General features: G+C 46.2%; 1 protein-coding gene across 4 annotated transcripts in view; it reads left to right on the top strand.

Moving 5' to 3' along the window:
* PPP1R12B (protein phosphatase 1 regulatory subunit 12B) overlaps positions 1–17,954 on the top strand; it is a 161,658-nt gene extending 143,704 nt beyond the window's left edge. For 3 of the 4 annotated variants that reach the window (XM_030561182.1, XM_030561181.1, XM_030561185.1), the window contains 2 exons: positions 12–62; positions 11,253–17,954. In XM_030561182.1, coding sequence (XP_030417042.1) covers positions 12–62; positions 11,253–11,339 — 138 coding nt within the window. In that variant the 3' untranslated portion in view covers positions 11,340–17,954. Of the gene's footprint in view, positions 1–11; positions 63–6,490; positions 6,834–11,252 lie in introns of those variants that run through there. The other variant, XM_030561186.1, reaches the window with a different exon arrangement.
* The last annotated feature ends 4,633 nt before the right edge of the window (positions 17,955–22,587 follow it).

Raw genomic sequence — 22,587 nt, 5'->3', positions numbered from 1 at the left:
TTTCTAAACAGGGGAAACGAGCCCTCGAGCGGAGACTTTCTGAAATGGAGGAGGAGATGAAGGTATGAAATAATTTGCTCACCCTATTTTCCCTTCTGTGGTTAGGATTAATGACTGTAGAGGTTATCATGCAGGAGTGGAGTACATTGTGTGGGAGGAGATGCCCAATATAACCCTCTGTGTGTGTCCCTTTATGCAGTCCTGACTTGAATTAATGGCCATGTTCTCAGAGCATGGTCTGATGCTAGAATTGCTATGTATGATCACTCAGTCAGTTGCATCTCGCATTGGATCTGTGCTGTCTGATCCCACAACAGTGAAAGCTATTTCTCCCAGAGAGCTTTCAGAAACTAACCCTCTATGATCTCCTGGATGAGCTTTGTTGTGTTGATCCTGCGTGCCCTTGAGTAGTAGGGCAAGCTAAAGTAAAGCCCTCAGAGTTTCATTTCATGTGAACTGGAAAGGCAAAGGAGTTTGTCAGGGAGGTGATGGTGGCTTTGAGAAGTCACATACTTAAAATGATTGTACTTCCGCCCTCCTTTCCGCGAGCACGCTGCTGGAAGGAAATCTCAGGAAGTCATCTTGGAACAAAAGATTGTCGTCAGACTTCCTTATATGTGTTCTCTCTTACCCTCATTGAAATCTACAGGGATGCTGGGTGGCACGTGCCCTCTCAGAGCAGCGACTGCCCCCTCAAACAGCTCCTTTGCTTTGCCACTTCTCCCGCCAATCAGCTGCATGGAAGGACTGCCACCCTCGCTTAAAAGCTCTGCGAGCACTGATCAGGCTGGCACCGCTCTGGAGTCCGCTTATTCTGATGGTAGGGGAGGCAACATGTTGTGCTGGCCCAGTGAACCAAAGGCTTTAAGCTGGTTTTGCAATGTTACATCATCTTACGCAATACACTCATGCTGACATTGATAGAATGCACCTCTTTGTTCTCTCTCCCCGGTTCATTTCCCTTTGAACGCAATCCAAGTGGGACTTAGTTTCATCACTTCAAACAAAAAGAAGGATTCTCCTCGTGAGGGTTAAGAGCTGCTGAATCTCCCTAACCTATTGCTGTGATGAAAGCGATTTTCTGCCTTGCTGGAGATGGTTCCAATTTCATATTTGCTTAAAGGAGCTTCAGATTTTTACTGAGCATAATGAGTCTTTGAAGTAAAGCTCCAATTGGCTATTCCTGTATCTTAAACTCAAATTACTAGAGGATCTCGACTCCCTGGTTATAGGCAGGGCTCAAAGATGGTCCTACAAAGTGAGGTTCTGGGCACGGTCCGGAGATGTCAGTGTCCCAGAAAGGCCACATTACGATGCTGTCACATATAATTGCATGCTCACATAGAGAGGCAGGCATCCAGTACTATGTAAGAACCTGAATAGAGCAGGGAGAATGAAGAATCTGAATTGTAATGATTAATTGTGGGTAAACAAAGCTCAGCTGGAGTTTTTGTCTACGGACTTTCAAACAGTAGTTTGCTTAGCAGAAAAGTTTGAAATCCACACTTATAGCTGGTGGGAGAGGAGAGAGTGGGGGCTAGATGTTCACATGTATGCATTGATTTTAAATATAAGCACCAAAATAGTGAGCATTTCATCACCACAGAGAAATTGTTCTTGCTTTTAGCCATGAAAATGTGACTCTCAGGGTAACCATGTTCTCCGATTTTTACAGCAGTCACACTAACAGTGGGCTTGTCTATATATAACACTTAGTTTGCTGCAATCTGAGGTGTAAATCTTCCTCACAGCAAGTGTGCAGGTGGACCACAGAGCAGCTCAACCTGCAAAGTGAACAGGCCAATCGATGGGCTGTCAGTTCTGTGTGATTCAGTGTGTTTGGTGCTGACCAAGTTCTAGGACTGGCCTACCAGAGCCCCTGGACTGACACTCTTTCCATCGGCTGCTTTTATCCATTTATAGCCTCACTTTACTGGGCTCCTCCCGAAGAAAGCAGCAAAGTGACCTTGTGTTAATAGAACAAAGATACATTCACCCTGACTGCAGCTCCTCTATGCTGCCATTACATTTTGACTTGTTGCTCTTGCAGAAAGTTCATAAGAATGCTGTCAGACCCTGCTGTGTTGTAGCATTTCTTGGCTGCCAGCCACTCATTAAGAGGGTATAAATTGCTGAGCTAGAAATGTTAAATGAGGCAATGCTTGCGAGCGCTCAGGACTGTTAGAAAAGCAGGCTACTCGCTAGCATCTGACATCTTTCCTGAAAGTGAGAGAATTGACACTGTCTTATCAGCTGAATGAGAAGTTTAAGAGAATAAGCATTTTAATTGCTAACGCAGGGGTAGGCAACGTATGGCACACGTGCCAAAGGCGGCACACGAGCTGATTTTCAGTGGCACTCACACTGCCCAGGTCCTGGTCACCAGTCCAGGGGACTCTGCATTTTAATTTAATTTTAAATGAAGCTTCTTAAACATTTTAAAAACCTTATTTACTTTACATACAACAATAGTTTAGTTATATATTATAGACGCATAAAAAGAGACCTTCTAAAAATGTTAAAATGTATTCCCGGCACGCGAAACCTTAAATCAGAGTGAATAAATGAAGACTCGGCACACCACTCCTGAAAGGCTGCCAACCCCTGCGCTAGTGTGAATGGCACTAGGAAACCTAAAGCATTTACCTCTGTGACTGTGCATCACTCCCAGCACTGCCACCAGAGAGGAGCTGCTGACCCCCATCTTCCCCTTGCTCGCTAGTCTTCTGTATTCCCACCATCTCTGCCTACTGAACGGAAGTGGTGTCAGTTGAGCCAGCGCACTAGTTTTCCTTAACATGGAGGCATGGGATGTGAGTTGTTCCAATAATCAAACATCTTGAGTCATTAGCACTAGTGTTAATCCTGTAATTTTCAGAAGGTTTCCTTCCATTAGTCATAACAAGTTTTGAGTTATTGTATGTCTGACCTATTTCCAAGTTCCCTGTTCCTTTGGTATTTGTCTTGTTCTCCTCCTGCTCTGTGAATCAGGTGTCCTCCAGTAGACTGATCCCAACCAGAGTGAACAGAGAGGACTTGAATCCCCTTGTAGCAGACTCTCTAGGGCTAGAGAAGCAGGTGAGGATCACACACAGTGCTTGGGCATACAGGGTGGAAAGCTTTTCTGCCCCATCTTGTGCTTTGGAATACTAGTTACTTGGTTCCCCCAATTCATGGACATAGCCTGATGCTAAGGTAGCAACCAAAAAGCAGGGAATAGCGTAAAGAAGAAAATAGCTGATCCTGAGAAACCTTCAGTGCGTGAAGAGAAATGTGCCCACAGACATGCTCTTGCTGAAGTTTTCCTGACTAAATCTGAGGTGGTGCTGTTCTGACTGAAGGTGCAGGAACCTGGTTAGCGAAGCAGAAAGAAAATGACCATTTATGCTGAATTGAATTCAGTGCCCAAGATTGGTCCATTCTCCTAAAACAGGGTACAGGAAACTTCCACTGAAATCAATGGAAGCTGCCCGTATTGTGCAGCAGAAGAGGATCCCAGCATTTGGTAAGATACGTATGCATTGAGCCCTCTTGAAATAGCCGGATGCTCAAATGCACGGACTCTCAAACTGGGGGGCTGTGACTCCTCAGGGGGTTGTGAGGTTGTTACATGGGGGTTGTGAGCTGTCAGCCTCCACCCCACAAATCCCGCTGCACCTCCAGCATTTATATTAGTGTTAAATATTTTTTTTTAAGTTTTATTTTAATTTAGAAAGGTGGGGGGGGGAGTGTACTCAGAGGCTTGCTGTTTGAAAGGGGTCACTAATAGATAGGGTGACCAGATGTCCTGATTTTATAGGGAGAGTCCTGATTTTTGGATCTTTTTCTTATATAGGCTCCAATTACCCCCCTCCCCCTGTCCCAATTCTGAGGCATTCTGAGGCTTAGATCCAATATCTGTGCTGGAATATGAACATTGTCTCTAAATCAATATAATGCTCTCTCTCAAATACACACCTCTCATTTTACGTCTTAGATATATTTTAAGTTTGTTCTATTCTTGCCAGCCACACAACTCCAGTGAAACACACTGCAGCTTAACTGAAATGCCACAAGGGGACGGCTTTCTCTTGGTGTCTGTTTTGAGGCAGTATTGTAAGCGCATCAGTCTCCCAATATTTGTCAGTTTAGATCATATTTGAGGCTGACTGCTCTGGCCTAATAAAGGTGCACGAATATTCTTAGTGAGAGACCAGTTTGGTGTGGACAAATTAGGGATAGGCTATGACTCATTTCCCTAGTGTACGATATTGCCTCCCTGAGATTCACAAGGAGATTTCTTTCCAATTCCATTACACATATTCATTGCAATGTGCTAAAGACCATTGTTTGTTCTTTCCCGTTGATGTGTAAGCTCCACTCATTTTGCCGATCAGCTGAATGCTGAATCCTTTTGCAAATCCCCACTAATTTTCTCCTTGCATCGAATGCATAACTTACACTGCCATTTACACCAGTGATGGATTTGGCCCCTTTTAATCAAATGTTCACTGCTACATAAAATGAGTGCTGGTGAATATAAAAACAGGCTAAGTAGTATTAGCTGTTTTATTACTTGTAACTAGCACATAGTTTAGGCTTGACAACACTGGCATTAAGCCACTCTCCTCTGTTTGCCTCTGCTGCTTATGTGTATCTTCCAAGGCTTTAGGGTTAGCTCTCCTGGTTCCTGACTTGATCAAGAAAGTCCTTTGTCCATCTGTTCCATCTGAATGGTATTTGCTATTGGTTTATGGCATGGGAATCTCAAATGCCATTTGCAGCTGCCCTCAGACGCTACAGGTCCCAGCCTGCGGTGGCCTCTCTGGTGACTGTAGTCAGTGTTGTTTGATGCAAATTGGGTGTAGTCCTTCAGCTCTTTGCCCGTTTGCTGGTGCGGGAAAGACCAGCTGTTCCAGTGAATAGAGGCCTTCTTTTTAATCCACCATATTGACTAAACTGCATCAATAGCATTACTTTTCCAGTGGCTGCTTCCGTTCATAACCCACCCCATCGTATGCCCAGGTACTCGGAGGAGCATTCGACTGTTTGAATTTTCAGGGAACACAAGATTTTAAGCCAACATGATCAGGGCCTAGATGTTTTCACTTTCGAATTTAGGATTGTACTTCCCATGACTGCTTCAGTCTCTGCTCAACTTCCCTGCACCTGTCTCCATGATACAGCCTTGTATCTAGCATATGCTGTGCCTCTGTTGGACTGGCTAGTGGTTGGTCTTGCTGGAAGAAGGAACCTGGCAAGTCCTCAGTCACTTCTTGTCACTTGAACTTGGCATGTGTATTGCCATTCATGGCATAATACCAATATCATCTCTGAATAATGGCTGATATTCAGCTAGTGTCTGTGTTTGTCTCACTGCTTTTCCTTTTCCTGTGAGTCTTCCATGCTTTCCTTCATCTTACTTTTTCCCTCTCCTGTAGCAGCTATAACTGTACTAATTTCATCTCTATATTGCTCTGGGTCCATTGATTTCTTTTGTTAATTGAGGATGCTACGTTCCTAGTATGCCTGCTGTTCAGGGTGCTATTTAGTGCAGCACTGTTCAGGAAGAAATATATTTTTCTATTTAAAAATGACCAATTCGTTGGGCACTGGGTGGCTTGAGGCACTGAATTTTCACTGACTGAGATCGGGGCTCAAATTTAGCTTGGGTGGCTGAGAGAAGAATTGAGTGATGATCTCGGCAGGGATGCACGAACACATACATGCACTTTGGCATGAATAGTAGGTGACCAGGCACCAGAGTAGAGGATGATGCCGTTCAGGGTGGCAGAGTGGTGAGGTACACAGGATGAAATTGCAGGGCTGCAGCAGATGCATTGATAGAACTATGCACGTGCTTTAGTTGTAGTATGGGGATGGCTGGTACTTGGGTAGAGTGAGAGGCAGGACTGTAAGGTTAGCCTTCCCTTAGCTGTTGGAAATAGCTCTGCAGGCTGGAGAGTGAAGGACAGTAGAGTTAGTGTGTGTTGCAATCTGTATTTTTAAAGTTCCTCTACGCAGCTCCACTACAAGAACCTGCTTTACTACACAAAGCTGCTTTTGTTTGGGCAGGAGGTCATGTGAAGCGGAAGGGTTAGAGAGTCTTAGTTGCCCCTGAGCTGCTTTCAAAACCATGGTCCCTGTGGCCATTGAGTCACTGATGTCAAATTAGTAAATTGCAAGGAAAGTTCAGGTACCGTGTCCAGGGTTACCATATGTGGCTTTCAAGGACAGTAAGATGGAACACAACCTACAAGAGAACGCTGCCATTCTTAAAACAGCTGTTTGAGTGGGTTTAGCCTGTAGCAGAATGGATGGTGCCTGAGGCTTCCTTTCTAATTCTTCAGTGTGTTGTCCAGCCTCTTGTGTGCTTTCACATCTCTCCACTTCACTCACATTGCTGTTCTTTTTTTCTAGTGTTTGTGAACTAAATTCACACTTGTGGCCTATTATATCCTTGGTCTGTTTTGTCTGTCTTTCTGTCCACTCTGTGTCTCACTCTCTGCAGAACCTCCACCAGCTCAAACAGATTCACACCCTGAGGCAGATGAATGAGCAGCTGTTGGCTGAAAACAGGGCCTTGACCCGGGTCGTAGCCAGGCTCTCAGCGGCCACCGAGCCCCCAGAATCAGAAGAGCTATAGCTTCTTCCCCTCCAGTTCACCTCGCCTCCTTCCTCTATTCCAGGCAGGTCTTTACTGTTATTGTCTGAACTGTCCCTTGCCCCTTTTAACTCTCCATGAAGGTGTTTGGTAGGCCTGTGGCACAAAACACAGCATGTGGCAGAGGGGTGGTGGGCAAAGGATTCCCTCCCGCCCACTCTTAAAAAACCCAACTTTCCAGCATGATACAGTTCTGTGTTTGACCACAGAGTTTAGAGTAACTGCGTTTGGCTTCTCCGCTCTTTGCCTCACCTCGGAGATGCTGGCCTCGTCGCTTTTCCAAATCACTCATACTCCAGGGGTGCATTTTCCATGTGTGGGCTTGAGATTGGAGAGCATCGTCCTGTATAAATGGAAGGGCTTGTCTACATCAGAAAGTTGCAGCGCTGGTGAGGGAGTTACAGCGCTGCAACTTTGAAGGTGTACACATCTGCAGGGCATCACCAGCGCTGCAACTCCCTGTTTGCAGCGCTGGCCGTACTCCCGTTTTGTCTCGGGTGTAGAGGATCCAGCGCTGGTGATCCAGCGCTGGTAATCCAATGTAAACACTTACCAGCGCTTTTCTTGACCTCCGTGGAAGGAGGAAGCCTCTGGTAATCAAGCTGGTCTCCTTCCCCGGTTTGCTCTCTCGTTCCCGGAACCCCGAGCAAGCAGGTCTCCTTCCCTGCGGTTTGCTGGGTGGCTCCGGGAACGCGAGAGCAAACCGCGGCGAAGCTGGTCTCCTTCCCCGGTTTGCTCTCTCGGTCCCGGAACCCCGAGCAAGCAGGTCTCCTTCCCTGCGGTTTGCTGGGTGGCTCCGGGAACGCGAGAGCAAACCGCGGCGAAGCTGGTCTCCTTCCCCGGTTTGCTCTCTCGGTCCCGGAACCCCGAGCAAGCAGGTCTCCTTCCCTGAGGTTTGCAGGGGGGTTCGGGGAACGCGAGAGCAAACCGCGGCGAAGCTGGTCGCCTTTCCCGGTTTGCTCTCGCGTTCCCGGAACCCCCCTTGAAGCCGCCCAACAGCGCTGCAGTGTGGCCACATCTAACACCACTTGCAGCGCTGGTTGCTGTAAGTGTGGCCACTCTGCAGCGCTGGCCCTATACAGCTGTACTAATACAGCTGTAACAACCAGCGCTGCAAAATTTTAGATGTAGACATGGCCGAAGACTTCAACCCCTCCTCCCCTTCCTCAAAAACTCCTGAGCAGAGGACACAGCAGGGGCTGGAGTGGATAACAAACTGCTACTCAAAACCTCATGCTTTCCTGGGACTCTTAATGCTGATAAATGGACGTGTTACTCATTTTCTAAATTCCAGTGAGTTTGCCAGCACCATCCATTATATCTTAAAGTGGGAGCATTTATTGCAGCATGTAATTGATCATACCAGGTACTATGAGTCGCTCTTATTTCACCTTGGTAGAGCTGTATCAGAAGTCAGTAGCTAGCAACTAATACTCACTGCCTGTGACACCAGGATTATCTGAAGTCAGAGTTAACATCCTCCTGTGGAGACTGTGAATAAGCATTACACATCTTAAATGAGAAAGCTGTTTATAAAAGTCTGGCACTTAGCAGCTGAAAGCTGTGTTCTTTTTAACTTTACTTGTCTAAGGAAACCGTTTGTCCCCCTCTGTGTTTTGAAGGGCACGTGTTGACTGGGACTTTAATGCAGTATTTACAATATCCCCCAAGCAATCTGTTAAAAGGTTAACATGAGCAGGTAGGAGGCATGCAAGATGCATTTGCTTTTTTCACAATTGTTAAATTTACTGCAGAGCAATTACTGTTTGAAAGCTCCAAAGTTGTCTGTTTCGATCAGCTTTGCGCATCACATGCCATGCAGTTAGGTCTCTTCTGTCGTGCTTTTTCTTGCTCAGTGTTAAAATTAAGAGAACTAAAAATGTAAATCCTAACTGTCCCCTTCAAGCCCCCTAACAGTAGCAAGTTACCGTATATACTCGTTCATAAGCTGATTTCCTTAGTAAGAAAGGGAAGCACCAGAGAAGGGGGTATAGAGAGGGAGAAGTGGGACGCAGCACTCCCCCCAACCATCCACAGAGGGGGGCAAGAAGAGACAGCAGAGCCAGAAGAGAAGAGGCGGGACCAGAGTCTCTCTGCTTCTGGCCACGCTGCTCTCCCTGCAGCCTCCCAAGCAGCTGCAGCTCTGGGACTGGCAGGCTGCAGCCATGCTGCTCAGCCCCAGCCCCAGAACAGGCTGTGGCCGTGCTGCCTGGCCCCACGGAGCACACTGAGGCTGTGCCGCCCGGCCCAGCCTGCTGGAACATGCTGCTGCCGCGCCACCCAGCCTGCCAGAGCAGCTCCAGCCAGGCCAGAGGCAGCCTCCCCTGGCCTGTCCCAGATAAGGTGGGAAAGGATGGGATGGGGAGAGTGTAGGGGTCCTGGGCTAGGGGTGGGGGTCATGTGGGGGGTGGTCACAGGTGTTACTCCCCTGACTCCCAGCTTCTCACCCTCAAAACATTTCCCCACCAGTTGCTGTCCCAGCCCATCAGGGTAAGCAGCTGGCGCGCCAGGACACTTTGTTTGCTTAGGTTTACTTCCGTGCCTGTGGACACTGGAGGTAAACAAACCATCTCGGCCCACCAGCAGCTTAGCCTGATTGCCTGGGAGCCAAAGTTTGCTGACCCCTGAATTATAGGGTCGGCTTATGAACAGGTAAAAAAAAAATTTATTTTTACTTATCCATCTTGAGGGGGTCGGCTTATAAACGAACCAGCTTATGATCAAGTATATACACATAGTTGGTTTTTTATTGGTAAAACTGCTTAAAATTGCTTAAATGCCAATAAAAATACTCCAAACAAATGCTTGCCTTTCAAAGCAACACACAGACCACCAGCACAGCCATTCAAAGCAAAAGATCACTCATTAAATCCCCACCCCACCCTTGCAACCCACAACCACGGTAAGCCTCCTTCACTCATACAAATCATGCAGCATTTAATTCCGACAACATGGCATGGTTACCTTCTCTTTGGCATGCTGAATGCCGTTGTGCAGTGGTAGACATTTGTGGGGGTAGTGTAGATTTGTAGTTGTTTAAGCCTGCTTTGTTGCCTTCACTGTTAATGGAGGGAATTGCTTAAGTGAAAATAGTGTATAATGGTGTGTTTCACTCTTGGGAGTTGTCTGTTGGCAGCAGTGTTAATGTAGGTGATCTAATGAGGCAGTAGGGTTGTTGTTTTTCCAGTAGCTGTTTGTGGTATGAACTGAGTTTGCATGTTAGCTAGTGAATTCTTGGCTCCTTATGGGTATGCTGGATTGTCCATGCTTGAGCAAAATCAACGGATTCTTAAAGATTTGTGATTTTGTTTGGAGGACTTTCCCAGGTTTTTAAAATCCATCTCGACATTGATATTAATTGACATGGATAACTTATCAGTGTTGCCTATCGTCATCAACTTATCCAGTTTTCAAACGATTGTAGCAGCCATGAGTCCAGCGCTTAATCTATACCAGTGTGAGCCATGAGAATTTTTTCGTAGCACAGTTTAGTGTAGACAAGACTAAACTTGTTGGATGTAAACTGCCCTGTCCTCTACCTGGAATTTCTGACTTGGCCATTTACAGTTGATCTGCAAGGGAAAAAATGGGTTTGTGCCTCTTTCTGCTTTGTGTGGCCTGGAAGGCTTTGAAAACATACTGTTTACCCTGGAGGACTGGTGCAATGACATCCCAAGAGGAGAAGGGAGTAGTCTGCCACTGCTTTGATTTTTAACACCTATTAACTGAAATTACTAATGAACACTGTACAGGAAGGGAGGATTTGCTCTGTCAATGTCTTCCTCCTCCTTCAGGTGCAATATGAAAGCTTGCAATACACAGAAAAGTCAGGGAAGCCCAGACTTGCATCTGAAATTTTTCTAAGGGCTTCTGTACATTTACCTAGGGATTGACGCATTGGTGGTCAATTTAGCTGGTTTAGTGAAGACCTGCTAAATCGACCGCTGATCGCTCTCCCGTCGACTCATGCACTCTACCAGATTGAGAAGAATAGGGTGAGGCAATGGGAGAGCATAGTGTGGACGCTATTAACATAGACCTTTCTGGTCTCCCTTGTCTACCATAAAGAGGCAAAACCAGGGCATGCACGTAACTTTCTAAAAATACTTCAGGTCACCCTCAAAGTCAGTCTGTCAATCATAACTTGCCATTGGCAATCGATTCACGATCTAATGATCAAGCTCTAAAATGGTTCCCTCATCCTAGCCCTGCCTTTGTCCTGCTGCTTAACTCATTTCATGTAGTGCTGGCATAACTTTAAGAAAGAATGCTGTCTGCGAACCTCCCAGTCTGAGTCCTTTGGCTCGTCCATGCACTGTCATTCCAGAGAGCTGCCTCCGTGGCCGCACCTGTTCGCATCTCTCGAATGGGCTGATCAGAATTGCAGAGGTTTTGGAACATCTCATAAGCAAGCAGCAGATGCGAAGTGTTCAGTACTGAAAGCAGGCCGCGCTCATCCCCTGTCACTCCAGCTTTGAGTCTCCTGAACTGCTGTAATTCAGTGTGTATGTTCCTCTCCACCGGCCACTGGCTCCCATTAGCCTGGTGAGGCTTTTGTGACGGTAAGAATGAGCCGTGTAACCCTTGCCCTGCCTTTGTCTTTGTGCAGGTTTTGACAGAGCTGAAGTCAGACAATCAGAGGCTGAAAGATGAAAATGGAGCACTCATCCGTGTCATCAGCAAACTCTCCAAGTAGGACGTCGGAGGGAAGGAAGGAAGGAGGGGGCTTCTGTGCACAAGCTGCCAACCCTGCCACCCAGCCCCCAACCGCCTCTTGCCCTCCAATCAAAAGTACAGCAAGCCTTTCAGCCATGGGAACAATGCGCCTCGCACTCCCCTGTCCGGTCCCCTCATTGTACATTCCCTTAGCACCCCTCTGAATGCACCCCTCAGCCATTTTATTATTTTAATTTAAGCATGTCGTGGTATCTTGGACATTTTATTCAAGGGGAAAAGAAACATGAGAACTGGGTTTGAGCTGCCAAAACTTCCTGCCACAAACCCAGCCTTGTCCACATTGGACTCCAGTCTGGAGCAGAGAAGCTTCTACTGTAATAAGCGATACAGAAATGACTCTGTCAAAGTGATCTGACGGGTCCAGAACCTTTGTAGCTGGAGCTGGGGGGACATGAGCGGGAGCTGTACACTGAGGATGTACGTCAGCTGCCCACTTGGCGTTGGGGGTCCGGTTACAATGTGATGCTGTGAAAGCCACAAGGACTCGTTTCTGTGTCAGACTGTGACGACAGCTGCTTTGCACGGAGGCTCTGTTCTCCTATCGTCCCAGTAGCTGACTCTCTATTTAATGTACGATTTTAAATGTTTGCTATCTTCATTTCTGAATCCCAGTTTCAGACCCTCCCTCCCCCCCCTTTTGCCCATGCTTTGTTTCTGCAGCCCAGGCGATCGTGGGTCACTCTGTACTCCTTCCACAGTTGCTATCTCAGTTACTATCCAGGTAATAGCATCTGCTAATTGCATCTGGGCTCTTTCCTCTTGTAATAAGATTCATCACTGATATTGGCCGGGGTCTCTGATGAAGGAGAAACTGAAGCAGCAGAGGTCACCTGCTGCCCTCATATGCACATGTAACAAATCTGGGTGTGAATATCCATGCAGGGAGGTACGCATGCACAAGTAACCAACCCCCATCTTCTTCCAGTAGCAACAGGACGAGCATTTGTCTGTTAGTGTTACTTACAGGATAGCACTCTGCAAAGTACTCAAAGCAGATGTCTGGTGTGCTTGCTTTAATTTCCAACAAGAGCAAAAACAAATGAAAATACAAGTGTATTTTGAGTTGGCTTTATAGGGGGTGAGGGTGGAGAGGCCGTATTTGGCTACAAAAAGGGTAGTCCAGCCTTTGATGGCAAATCCTGACACAGCTAATACAGCAAGGTTGAGAAACCTTAAGCAGTGATCAGTTGCCAGCTCCATGTCATTAGAGGGTGTAATTGTTTTCATTTAATAGTGGCCAGAATGAGCCAGTGTGAGGTGTGTACTGGTAACCAGATCTGTGGGGTAAACTGTTTTTTGATTGCTGGAAGCTAACAACAGGATTTGACCTGGATGAAAACCTCAAAGGGTTCTTTCATGTCCTATGTACTTAGAACAATTTGGAAATTTCCGCTTCCAAAGGCATTAAGAAGGTGACTCCTCCAGATGTTACACACATCTCTTTCTAGCTTCCAGTGGAAGCCGGGCATTAACTTGTTAACACATCTGCTGAGCCTACTGTTAGAGGACTATTTGTGGTGGGTTCGGGAAGGGATCCTCCTTGTTCAGAGACTCCAGCACTGGCGCAGATGATGTGAGTCTAACTACTATGTTGACAGGGACAGATGAGTAACTTGAACATGGATATTATTCTCTTAATTGCTCAACAGGGTAAAGTCTAACTCCGTCTTTAGCATCTTGGTTATTGCATCAGTAGGTGTTGGCCTGAGGCAGAGTTTCTTATCTCCCTTCTATTTTTTGTATCCAAAACTTGGTTTTGCACCTACTCTCCAACTCCTGTGGTGCATCCACCGTCCTCTCAGCTGAGCAGGATGACAAGACCCACTTCAGAGCCTCAGTGGCATTACTTGTGTGTGACGGGAGACACCACTTTTCCTCCGAACGCATTGAGTTCTTGCAACTGCAGTACATCTAGTCAGGAGGGGAAGAGCTCAAAATCAATCATGGCACCTGGGCCTTCTGCATAGCACTGTCTCTGAGCCAGGGATCCATTTTACTCCTTCTAGAACTTCATAGCATCAGGAATTTAAATGGTCAAATGCTTATCTGGTTTAATTCCTCACACCCAAGTGCTGCTCTCCTCTTGTAAGCAATTGTTCTCTGGGGTTTTCCCCATCCCCCTGGAATTTTCATTTTATGGCCCACTGCTTACTTCAGATTTGGACTGTTAAGTCTAGATGTGACAGGAGCTTGCTCACTTCCTATGTATATGGAGGTAGAGGTTCTACACCTGTCAGTGGCCTGCGGAGGGCAATGTCTTTCAGCTGGCTGGTATGCTATTGCGAGTCGCTCACCAACATGTTTTCCATTGGACAAGAACCACTGCTTTTTTCAACCCAGTCTGCAGTATTCCATTCTGCACTATGAGTTTGCCACTACCTACCTGGACCATTAAAAAGGCAAAATTCAGGGAATCCTTCTTCTTTACTGCATTTGATCCTAACGAAGAATCTGCAATAGGTAATATGGGATGCAAGAGACATGAATCTCATGTAGTACCGTGTGAAGCCAAGACACTTTAAATTAGGTATCTGTTTTAGCACTATGTTTATCATCCTAATCTCTGTCTAGGTTAGAACTCAGAACAACAATTTAATGTCATTGACCAGCCAGAGCCACAAGCGTTTCATAGTAATACAATGCTGTTGTACTCCAGCTTGGTCAGACTGTTTCTTGGGCTCAGCTGACTTAACTATCCCACTGAGGAGATACAGTGCAAGACACACGGCTTTCTACGCTCAAGGCAGAGTGCATAGAAAGCAGTTTTTTAAAAATGTTCCCTGTTTTAATCCATAGCATTTGCCAGTGGTCTCCCCTAGAATGCACTAGAGCTTTTTCCAAGCAATTGCTTGGGGGTGAACTCATTTTTATCCAAGAAACTTAGCATAACTTGCAGCTGCAGTAGCTGAGGGACAGTTTTAATGTGCTTCTTAATTTATCTAGCAGGCTTTCCTGGTAAATTATTTCCCCATAACAAGCAAAATTTACACCTGTCTTTTTAACTGGCAGTGAAATCTAGAGAAGTGTTTCTTCTGGATAAAAAATGCTCCATTTTTTTCGCATGCAAGGATTAGATTTTAGCCAGGTTGTGTGCACAGATGACCTAGCATTGCAGTGACTCCTAGAATTTTCTCTGTCAAATAGAAACTTGGTGAGGAGGAAAACGTGGAAGTTTAGATCTGTGTATTCTAAACACACTTGGGAAATGTGGACAGTGCAGGGTGTGCGTGAGAATTCTGTTTAAATTGAGAGAGAAGTCCTCTGCCTCTTACAGCTACTTTGCCACCCAAAAAAGACTTGCATCAAAGCTGAACTTCAGAAATACCCTTGCATCTTTTGAAGTGCTTTTATATCTCTTATAAATCCTTATGCTGCAAGCTCTGTGCTACTCTGCCTTTGACTAACTGGGCCATGTAGGTAACAAAGGACCACAGACATAACCTGAAATGAGGAAGAAATGTTCTTTAGCATGGACTCAGTTTTCAGTTCCATTGCTCACAAATTGCGAAGCTAGGGTTTATTGAAGTGGGATTGGGTCTGTTTGTCAAAGGAGAGTTTGGGGTGAAATCGAAAGCTTGCTAAGAGGTGTACCAGGGGTGCTGGAGTTTGCAAAAAAGCACTCTCCACTTGCATAGGGAATGTAGCTAGTCTTGAAAGCTGCCAGTGTGGGACAGATCTGGAGTGATGGGCTGTATTGGCTGGAGATTAAGGTGGGCGTTTATATTTTTGAGTAAACATGAATGAATTGGAGGTCATTGCATGGGAGTGACCTCTGAGCTATTAAAGGACAATGCATTTTTTAAAAAGAGAACAGAGGCAAAGCGGAATCTGTATAGGATAGGTGTATTGTCAGTGTGGCTTCAGTTCTGTTACACCATGTGACTGGGGATTTTATCTAATGGATATTGATGTGGGACAGCGGTGACAGCAGCTCACTGTACCAATACTGATCTGCTGTGTGTTGAAGTAGTGAATTGATTAGTCTAGAGAGCAGGCCAAATGTGCCTCAGCCAATCAGAGAGCAACTTATCTGCAATGGTGCAGGTTTTTATAAGTGTACTGCACTCTTACAAATAAGCTGGTTTCAGACTGGTTAAGGGTTTTTGTGTCTTTTTAGTTTTGATCAGTGAATAAGTCGGCCATACAGAAATCGGATTGGCTGGCACAGTCTCCAGGTAATTTTACAGCACCTCCATTTCATCATAAAGTGCGGCAGATAATACCCAGTTGGTTTGGGCTTTCACCAGCCATTACAGGTCTTTCTCCCTTACAGCTGTCAGTCATAAGACACTGGAGTATGACCAATAATCAGTCAGTGGACAAAGTGCACGTGACACAGGTATTGTATTGTTCTCTTTGAATTGTGACGTGTCCACTGGTGAAAGGTCAGTTCAGTCCCAACTCTGTTTGGAAGGACCTGATTTAAGGGCGTGAACTCTAGTGCTAGAGTCTAGTTGGTGGGAAGCAAGTTAGGTTGTTTTCAAAGCCATTCTGTACAAAGCTTGTCAGACCATAACACACTTCAGCCCCCTGCAGGGGAAAGAACATTCCAACCCTGATTCTACCCATCATGCTTGGGGCTGAGCAAGCTGGTAAGAACTTGACCATGTTTGCCCAGGATAGGTTGAAGAAATCTTTCCATTGCTAATAGAGAACTTTCTCCCTGCTGACTGCAATAGCTAGGGTGAGTGTCCAGCAACTGATAAGCCCTCAGAGACGAAGGCTAGGTTTTCCTGGATTTGTCTCATTCATCCATCAGCTCGGTTGAGCCTCTAACTTCCAGGGGTAATGGAGTCTCAGGCCACGCTTTGAAATGCTGGTCATGTTGTACATATGCTTTAAAGTTTCCACTTCTCTCTCCTTTCCTGTCCTCCTCCACCAAATGCCGTAGCTCCTATTACTTTTTCTAGGCTATTGCACTGCCGATATGTTCATAGTGCTTAAGTGTTATCTCCTTCTTTCTGGCTCTGAGTGAGGGAACCGCTGGAAAAATTCCAAATGACTTCACTGGGATAAATAAAATGCAGATTTGCACTGAGCCAGCAAGGGAGCTATCCTTACCACGATTGGGTGTTGAAAACGAATCTAGGTCTGGGATCTTTGTGATGCTGAACAGAATTTGGAGGTGGTCCACAAAATATGGCTGTGTGGAAAAGGTACGTGTTCTCAACCATCCAGGGCTTCCCTAATTCAGAGCCCCCAGCATCAGTGTATAGGGTTGCTTTGTTTTGTGTCCTTGGCAATAACATACTGAAGAAATGCTCCCTTTTGCTAGCTGGTGATCAGGTCTTTTGATGCACCGGAGTTCTCTTGCATAGACTTGTCCAGAGCCCATTTCAGAGGGAGGAAGAGTTGTCTTGCCCCCAGTCTGACATTCACCTGCAATTGTTCCGGAGTAAAAGGATCTGGTAGTGACTGGTCACTCCCTGCGAATGTAGGCTGTGGAAGGCCTATGTCGGCCTGCTGTTGCTGTTAACAGGCTGATCAGCCATACTAGACTGCAGGAAGGCGAAGAGAGAGAAGACTGTCCGAGCTTTGCAGCTGTCGTTGGTGAGAGGAATCTCTGAAGCTGGAGTTCTTGTCTGACACTTCCAGATCGACTCTGGCTGGATTCACAATCCTTTGTTTTGCAGTAGGTTTCCTTTTTCCAAACTTCCATCTCGGTTATTCCCTTTCCCATTGGACTGTTACCATCCAGAAGCACGGAGCAGGTCTTGAAACTGTTTGGAACCAGTATTTCTCCTCGATTCTCTCTGCTTTCACTGCCCTCTGAAAAGATGGATTGATGTGGGAGCTGAAGTGGGTTCTAGCGGAGAAAGTAAAATGGCCTTTAAAAAAAGGTAGGGGGAGGATTGAAATAGGATTGGAAAAAATCCGCAATGGCAATTTCCTGAATGACTGCTTAGTTCACTGCAGTGTTTGTAATTAGACCCAGCTTTGAGGTACTGTGGAGTCTCCAGGCCCTAGGAGCATCCCATGAGCAGTTCACAGAAGGCTGCACCTGAAATGCAGACCAGCTTTAGGGTTGATTCTTCTTCCTCCATAAGTCTCTTTCCCCTAAAGGCCAATCCCCTAATTCTGCCTGAGGTGAGAATTGGTTACTTGATTGATGTGGTTCTTTAAATAGTTCCCTGGGCAATGCTTTGGCTGCAGCAGGGCAAAACATCTGATGAGCTTTGTTTTTCTTGAGCATATCCTGTCGAGGAAGCCAGGCGTTTGCCAGGGAGTGTGCTCGCCCCTCGAATGCTAACCCTTGGAAGAGATGAATTGACTGTGGTGTTGGTGCGTCACCTTTCCAAGCAGTACGTCTGCTGTACTTACCTTTCGTAAGGAGAGTTTTACAGCTCGTTGTAAATACACTACTTGGAGAAAGCTTATGAAATGGTGGAGAAGAATGTATTTTTATGCAACTTTGAGTGGCCTTTCAAACCCTAAGACGAATGATTTGTTTTACTGGTGGTTGTTATATAGTATTATGTGTTTGAAAGTTTGGGAATAATATTCACAGCTATATGATGCTTGTAAACACAACAGTATTTATAAATGGATAAAATAAAACAGTGTTTTAACTTTTGCCTCTGTCTGTCTAGCAGGGTGTAGAATAGTGCAAAACAGACCTGATTCTTCCCCTCCCAAGTCAACCAGACACATGGTAGGTCAGCCTTGGGATGGGTCTTTCCCTTCTGCTGAGCCTCTTGCATTAAAGATGAAGTTAAAAGCACAGAAAATGTTCTGTCCCCTTTATCACTCCCGTGGGTCTCAAAGGCTTACCAGAAATTTCCTTCTGGTTTTGTTTTTCTGCATTAGAAATACCTGGTCCTGACTCAGTTGAGAACAGGACAAGCTCCAGTTCTGGCTTCAGCCCATTGTGACCTCCCTGGGGAACACAGATTCATTTCTGTTGTTTAATTTGATCTGGGGTAACCGACCAGTTTGTCCGTGTGTTTATAAAAAGGCTTCCAGAGCGTTCTATTGGGAGCATAGTTATTCTAGTTCAGAAATGTTCTAATAATGAACAGTCGGGTCCAGTTCCCCAGCAAAAAGAGGGAAGTGAGATCTCCATCATTCTGATTTTTCTGTTAAACAAAACCCAACTTCTTACAACCAAAGGCCCTTAGAAACATCCTCCATCCGTAAGGTGCACTCGTTCACCTTTAACAGTAAAATATGCAATTGAGCTATGCACCATAAGCAGCTTCAAGGACAATCTCTGCAAAGCAGCTGCTCAGACCCTGCATACAAGGTGGCAAGATGACTGAGAAATGCTCGAGTGGTGGGTGGGGCGGGAGGCAGGGGTGTAGACATGGAAGAGGTGGAAACTCATCCCTTAATTCTGCGGTAAAAGTGGGACTGGGGCCAGGCCTGAATGACTGTACAACTGTTACTCAGTGGAGAGAGGACAGACTTAGGAACACATACAGGTGAGTGAAATTGTAGCCATCAGTTATTGACTGTGGAATCAGGTGAAGCGCAGAAGCTTAAAGGGAACATGCAGCATTTCCCAGAGGTGTCCCATCTTTGCATCAGCTCATGGCAGTTTGCACCATGCATAGGATGTTCATTAGCGCAAGGAGATGGGCCACTAGCCAAGCTTTATGGGCCTGTTCCTTTTTAATACATCTCCACACTTCCTGGGGTAGGACCCTGTCTTCCTCCCCACCCAGCCCCCTAAGTCTAGATTAGACCATGTCAATATATCAGCATAACAAACACTTTCAAACCCAGGGACTAAAGTTAGGTTTCTAAAAATCCATGGTGAGGGACCTTAGTAAAAGCAGCCTGGTTATCAGAAGTGCTGAGTGCCTGCAGTTCCCAGGCTCTGCAGTGGGGTTTGAAGGTGCTTGGCACCTCAGCGAACCAGGTTGCTATTTTTGTGCCCTAAATATGGATTTAGGCACCCAGGTTTGCAAGTGGGGACCAGTAGCATTCAACTCACATTCATGCTAAGTGATTCCCGGTTTCCATTCCCCCCTTCCTTCCCTGCAGGGTCTGCATCCCATTTTATTTTGCTTCTGTCTCCTTCTCTTGTATCTCTCCCTTTTCCTTCCCTTCCACTTTGTTTCTCCCGGTTCCTCTTTCCACTGGAGGTTTAAGAATTCATCACAAGGCTGCATATATTTGGCTTAAAGAGCCAGCATCCTGGTTACAGGCTACTTTTGCTGAGGGTTTTCATACCATGAGGTTACCTACCTCTTCTGATACTGAGGTATTGGAGTGAACCCTGCAGTACTGCCAACCCCACATGCTCGAAAGTCATGAGCCAGGCCTCAAATATTTGAGATAAAAATAATTTTTCAGTGTCTATTTACCTTCTGTTTTCAGAACCTTTAGGGCATCCTATTTTCAAGCCTTTCTGTCCATGAAGGCTAGAAACAAAAGCTGAGCTGCTTATGTGATCCCAAGACTCCAGGAGCTTGGACTTTAAAGCAACAAATATCATGAGACTTCTGATAAAACTGCAAGAGTTGGCAATGCTGTCCATGTGCAGAGGTACTGCTGGGCCTGGGATCTCACCCTGGCCTGGAGGACTCTGGATATGTCTGCACTGCAGCCCATGTAGTCACACCTGAGCTAGTTTTGATCTAGCTACCTCCAATAACAGTAAAGCTGCAACAGCATAGACTTCAGCACAGGCTGTCCAACCTTGTCCAGGATCCAGGGTACATCATACCTGGTGGAGCTAGCCCGTCTGAAGTCCGTGCTGCAGTGGCTTTGCTGCTGTTGGTATCCAAGATGGCTAGACGACGGCTAGCCAAGGTATGTACGTGCTATGGTCAGACTCAGATTGCCATGTTGACATCTGCGTGAAATACTCGGGATGAACTCAGAGAACCTTAACATGGGAAATTGGTGGTGTGAAATATTGTGAAGAAACCTGCATGTTTTCATAGGCAAAAATAAAACCATTAAGTGATTTACTCTGATTGGTCCAGTTACTGGCAAAACCCATCAACATCAGAGCGTGAGGCCTTTTCAGACGCTCACTGTCCATATGTGAAAAGTGTGATCTGTGAGAAAAGGTGGCTGAGGTACTCTCTTATTGGACCCATTTCTGCTGGTGCGAGAGACAAGCTTTCAAGTTACCCAGAGCTCTTCTGTGGGACTGGGAAAGGTCCTCTGAGCCTTTACAGCTCAATACAACGTGGAACAGACAGTGACTGCACTGAGGCTCCTGCCTCGGTACTGAACGCTCAGGTCCCATTGACTTCACCACCACTCTGTGAAGTCATTAGCACCTGCGGGTGCTTGGCGTTTCTGAAGATCAGGCTGCTTCTACTTAGCTGCCTAAATGTGGATGTCTAAATTTAGGTACCTAAATGCAAAAATGTTGGCCTCTGCCCAAGAGCGAGAGTGAGGTATAAGTGAAGGCCCTTTATTCCTTAGTTAGGTGAAAGGGGTAATCCCAACACAGCGATGGCTGTCTGGACTGTCATCCTCCCTCCTATTAATCAAGACGAGAAACACTGATGCCGTTGCCACAGGCTGAGCTTCAGCAGAGCATGCGGGATCGAAGTGACATGGGGCTCGGGCTGCTCCTTCAGGCGTTCTCTCTCGCTTTCATCTTCATATGCCTCATTTGGAAGGAGAGCGAAGGTATCCTGTGCCAGCCCTTGGCCAGTGACACACCTGATGAATCATGATTTGGATCAAGCTGTGTCTGGTGTTTTCCCTAAAAGCTGAGCCACGTCTTGGGAGAGAAAATGGCTGTGGGGATGGGTTGCTGCTGATGAGTTTCCTTGATGGGTTAAAACAATCGTTGATCTGTAAAATGCATTGCTGTCCAGGTACCAATGCATCTGCAACAGTGCAGTGAACCTCTAGAGTAACTCCCCACGTGGCTTCTCTCTTTCTATTAAGGGGTTTGCTTTTTTTAAATTCTGGTAACACCCAACTGAGATCAGGTCCTTCTTGTGGTGCGTGCTGTACACGTAAGATAGTCCCTGCCCCCAGAGAATCTACACTCTCAAGAGAAGACAGGTCCAAGGTGGCAGAGATGAATTATCCTTGTGCTTAGGATAATGTGAAGTTCGTGACCATCAGGTGCATAACTATAGAAATACCATGTACAGAAATAGACCAATCAACCCCCTTGGTTGGACCCACAATGACCAATTTTTCCATTTTTATCATTAATAAATGGGAACAGCCTGGCTGGTGTGAAAAGTAACCCCTGCTGTTTGCTACCTGTATTCAGTGCCTGCAAGTCTCATCCCACAACCTGCAGCTACAAAACAATTGTTCAAAGCATAGCAATGCATACTGCAAGTTAGCTGTCACGAATGGCTGCCTGCACTGGCTCTGTCACGGCGCATTGCCAATCTCCCGTCAGGCCAGGGCTTCCAGTGACCTTACTGAGAAATGTTCAGCCTTGGTGCAAACATTTTAAGCCATTGGATAGTGTCTAAATAGAGACACTCCAGGCTGCCTTTAAAAATAGTGGCCATGATCTGATTATTCTCTTGCAATCGCTGGGGGTTGAGGCTCCATTGTGCTGTGTACCCCGCCAGCCAATCGCTGCCCCAGACATGGTGCAGTTTAACAGCACGGAGGTGTGTTTTGAAGGAAATCTGCCAAGCCCAAAGCCAGTTTTGCACTAGCCCAGTGAGCAACTGACAGTCTAGAGTTGTAGCTGGGTTACCAGTCACCACAGGATCTGAACATGCTTTGGGCACCCAGGAATGCTGTACCAGGGAAGGGAGGAGAAAGCCCAGGATTTCTTTTCAAAAAACAAAATCAACATGAAGTGTGAACGTTTACATTTAGGAAATGCACAAAGCAAAGCCCACCCCTAATATACAACAGCCCCCAGAGTGGGTCCGTAATGAGCAGCACACCTAGACTGAGTCATTCTGAGCCCTGACAGCTCTAGCTGCATTCAAGTGCAATCTTTCTATTCCTTGAATCCAGTTCTTACAAGCCCCTGGGAATTGGCAGCTGAGGAAATGATTAACAGTCTTTAAATGGGCCAATGACTCTCCTGTAACCATCCTGCTGGGGGCAGAAAAAGTAACTGCACCACAAAACCTGATCTCCCCTCATCCTTCCTGCAGGGTAAATTTGGGTGCTGAGCCTTGCACTGCAGAGTTAATGGCAGGGGCCTGATCTTCCCACCAAGTCAGATGCTTTTCTGTAACAAGGCCCCTTTCCTGCGTGGCGCGTGACTGTGCTGGAATCTGGCTTTGGGGGCTGGTGTTCAGTGTGGGATA

Source organism: Gopherus evgoodei, chromosome 4 (genome assembly GCF_007399415.2).
Source record: "Gopherus evgoodei ecotype Sinaloan lineage chromosome 4, rGopEvg1_v1.p, whole genome shotgun sequence".
Classification (NCBI taxonomy): domain Eukaryota; kingdom Metazoa; phylum Chordata; order Testudines; family Testudinidae; genus Gopherus; species Gopherus evgoodei.
This window is presented reverse-complemented; position numbering and strand designations above follow the sequence as displayed.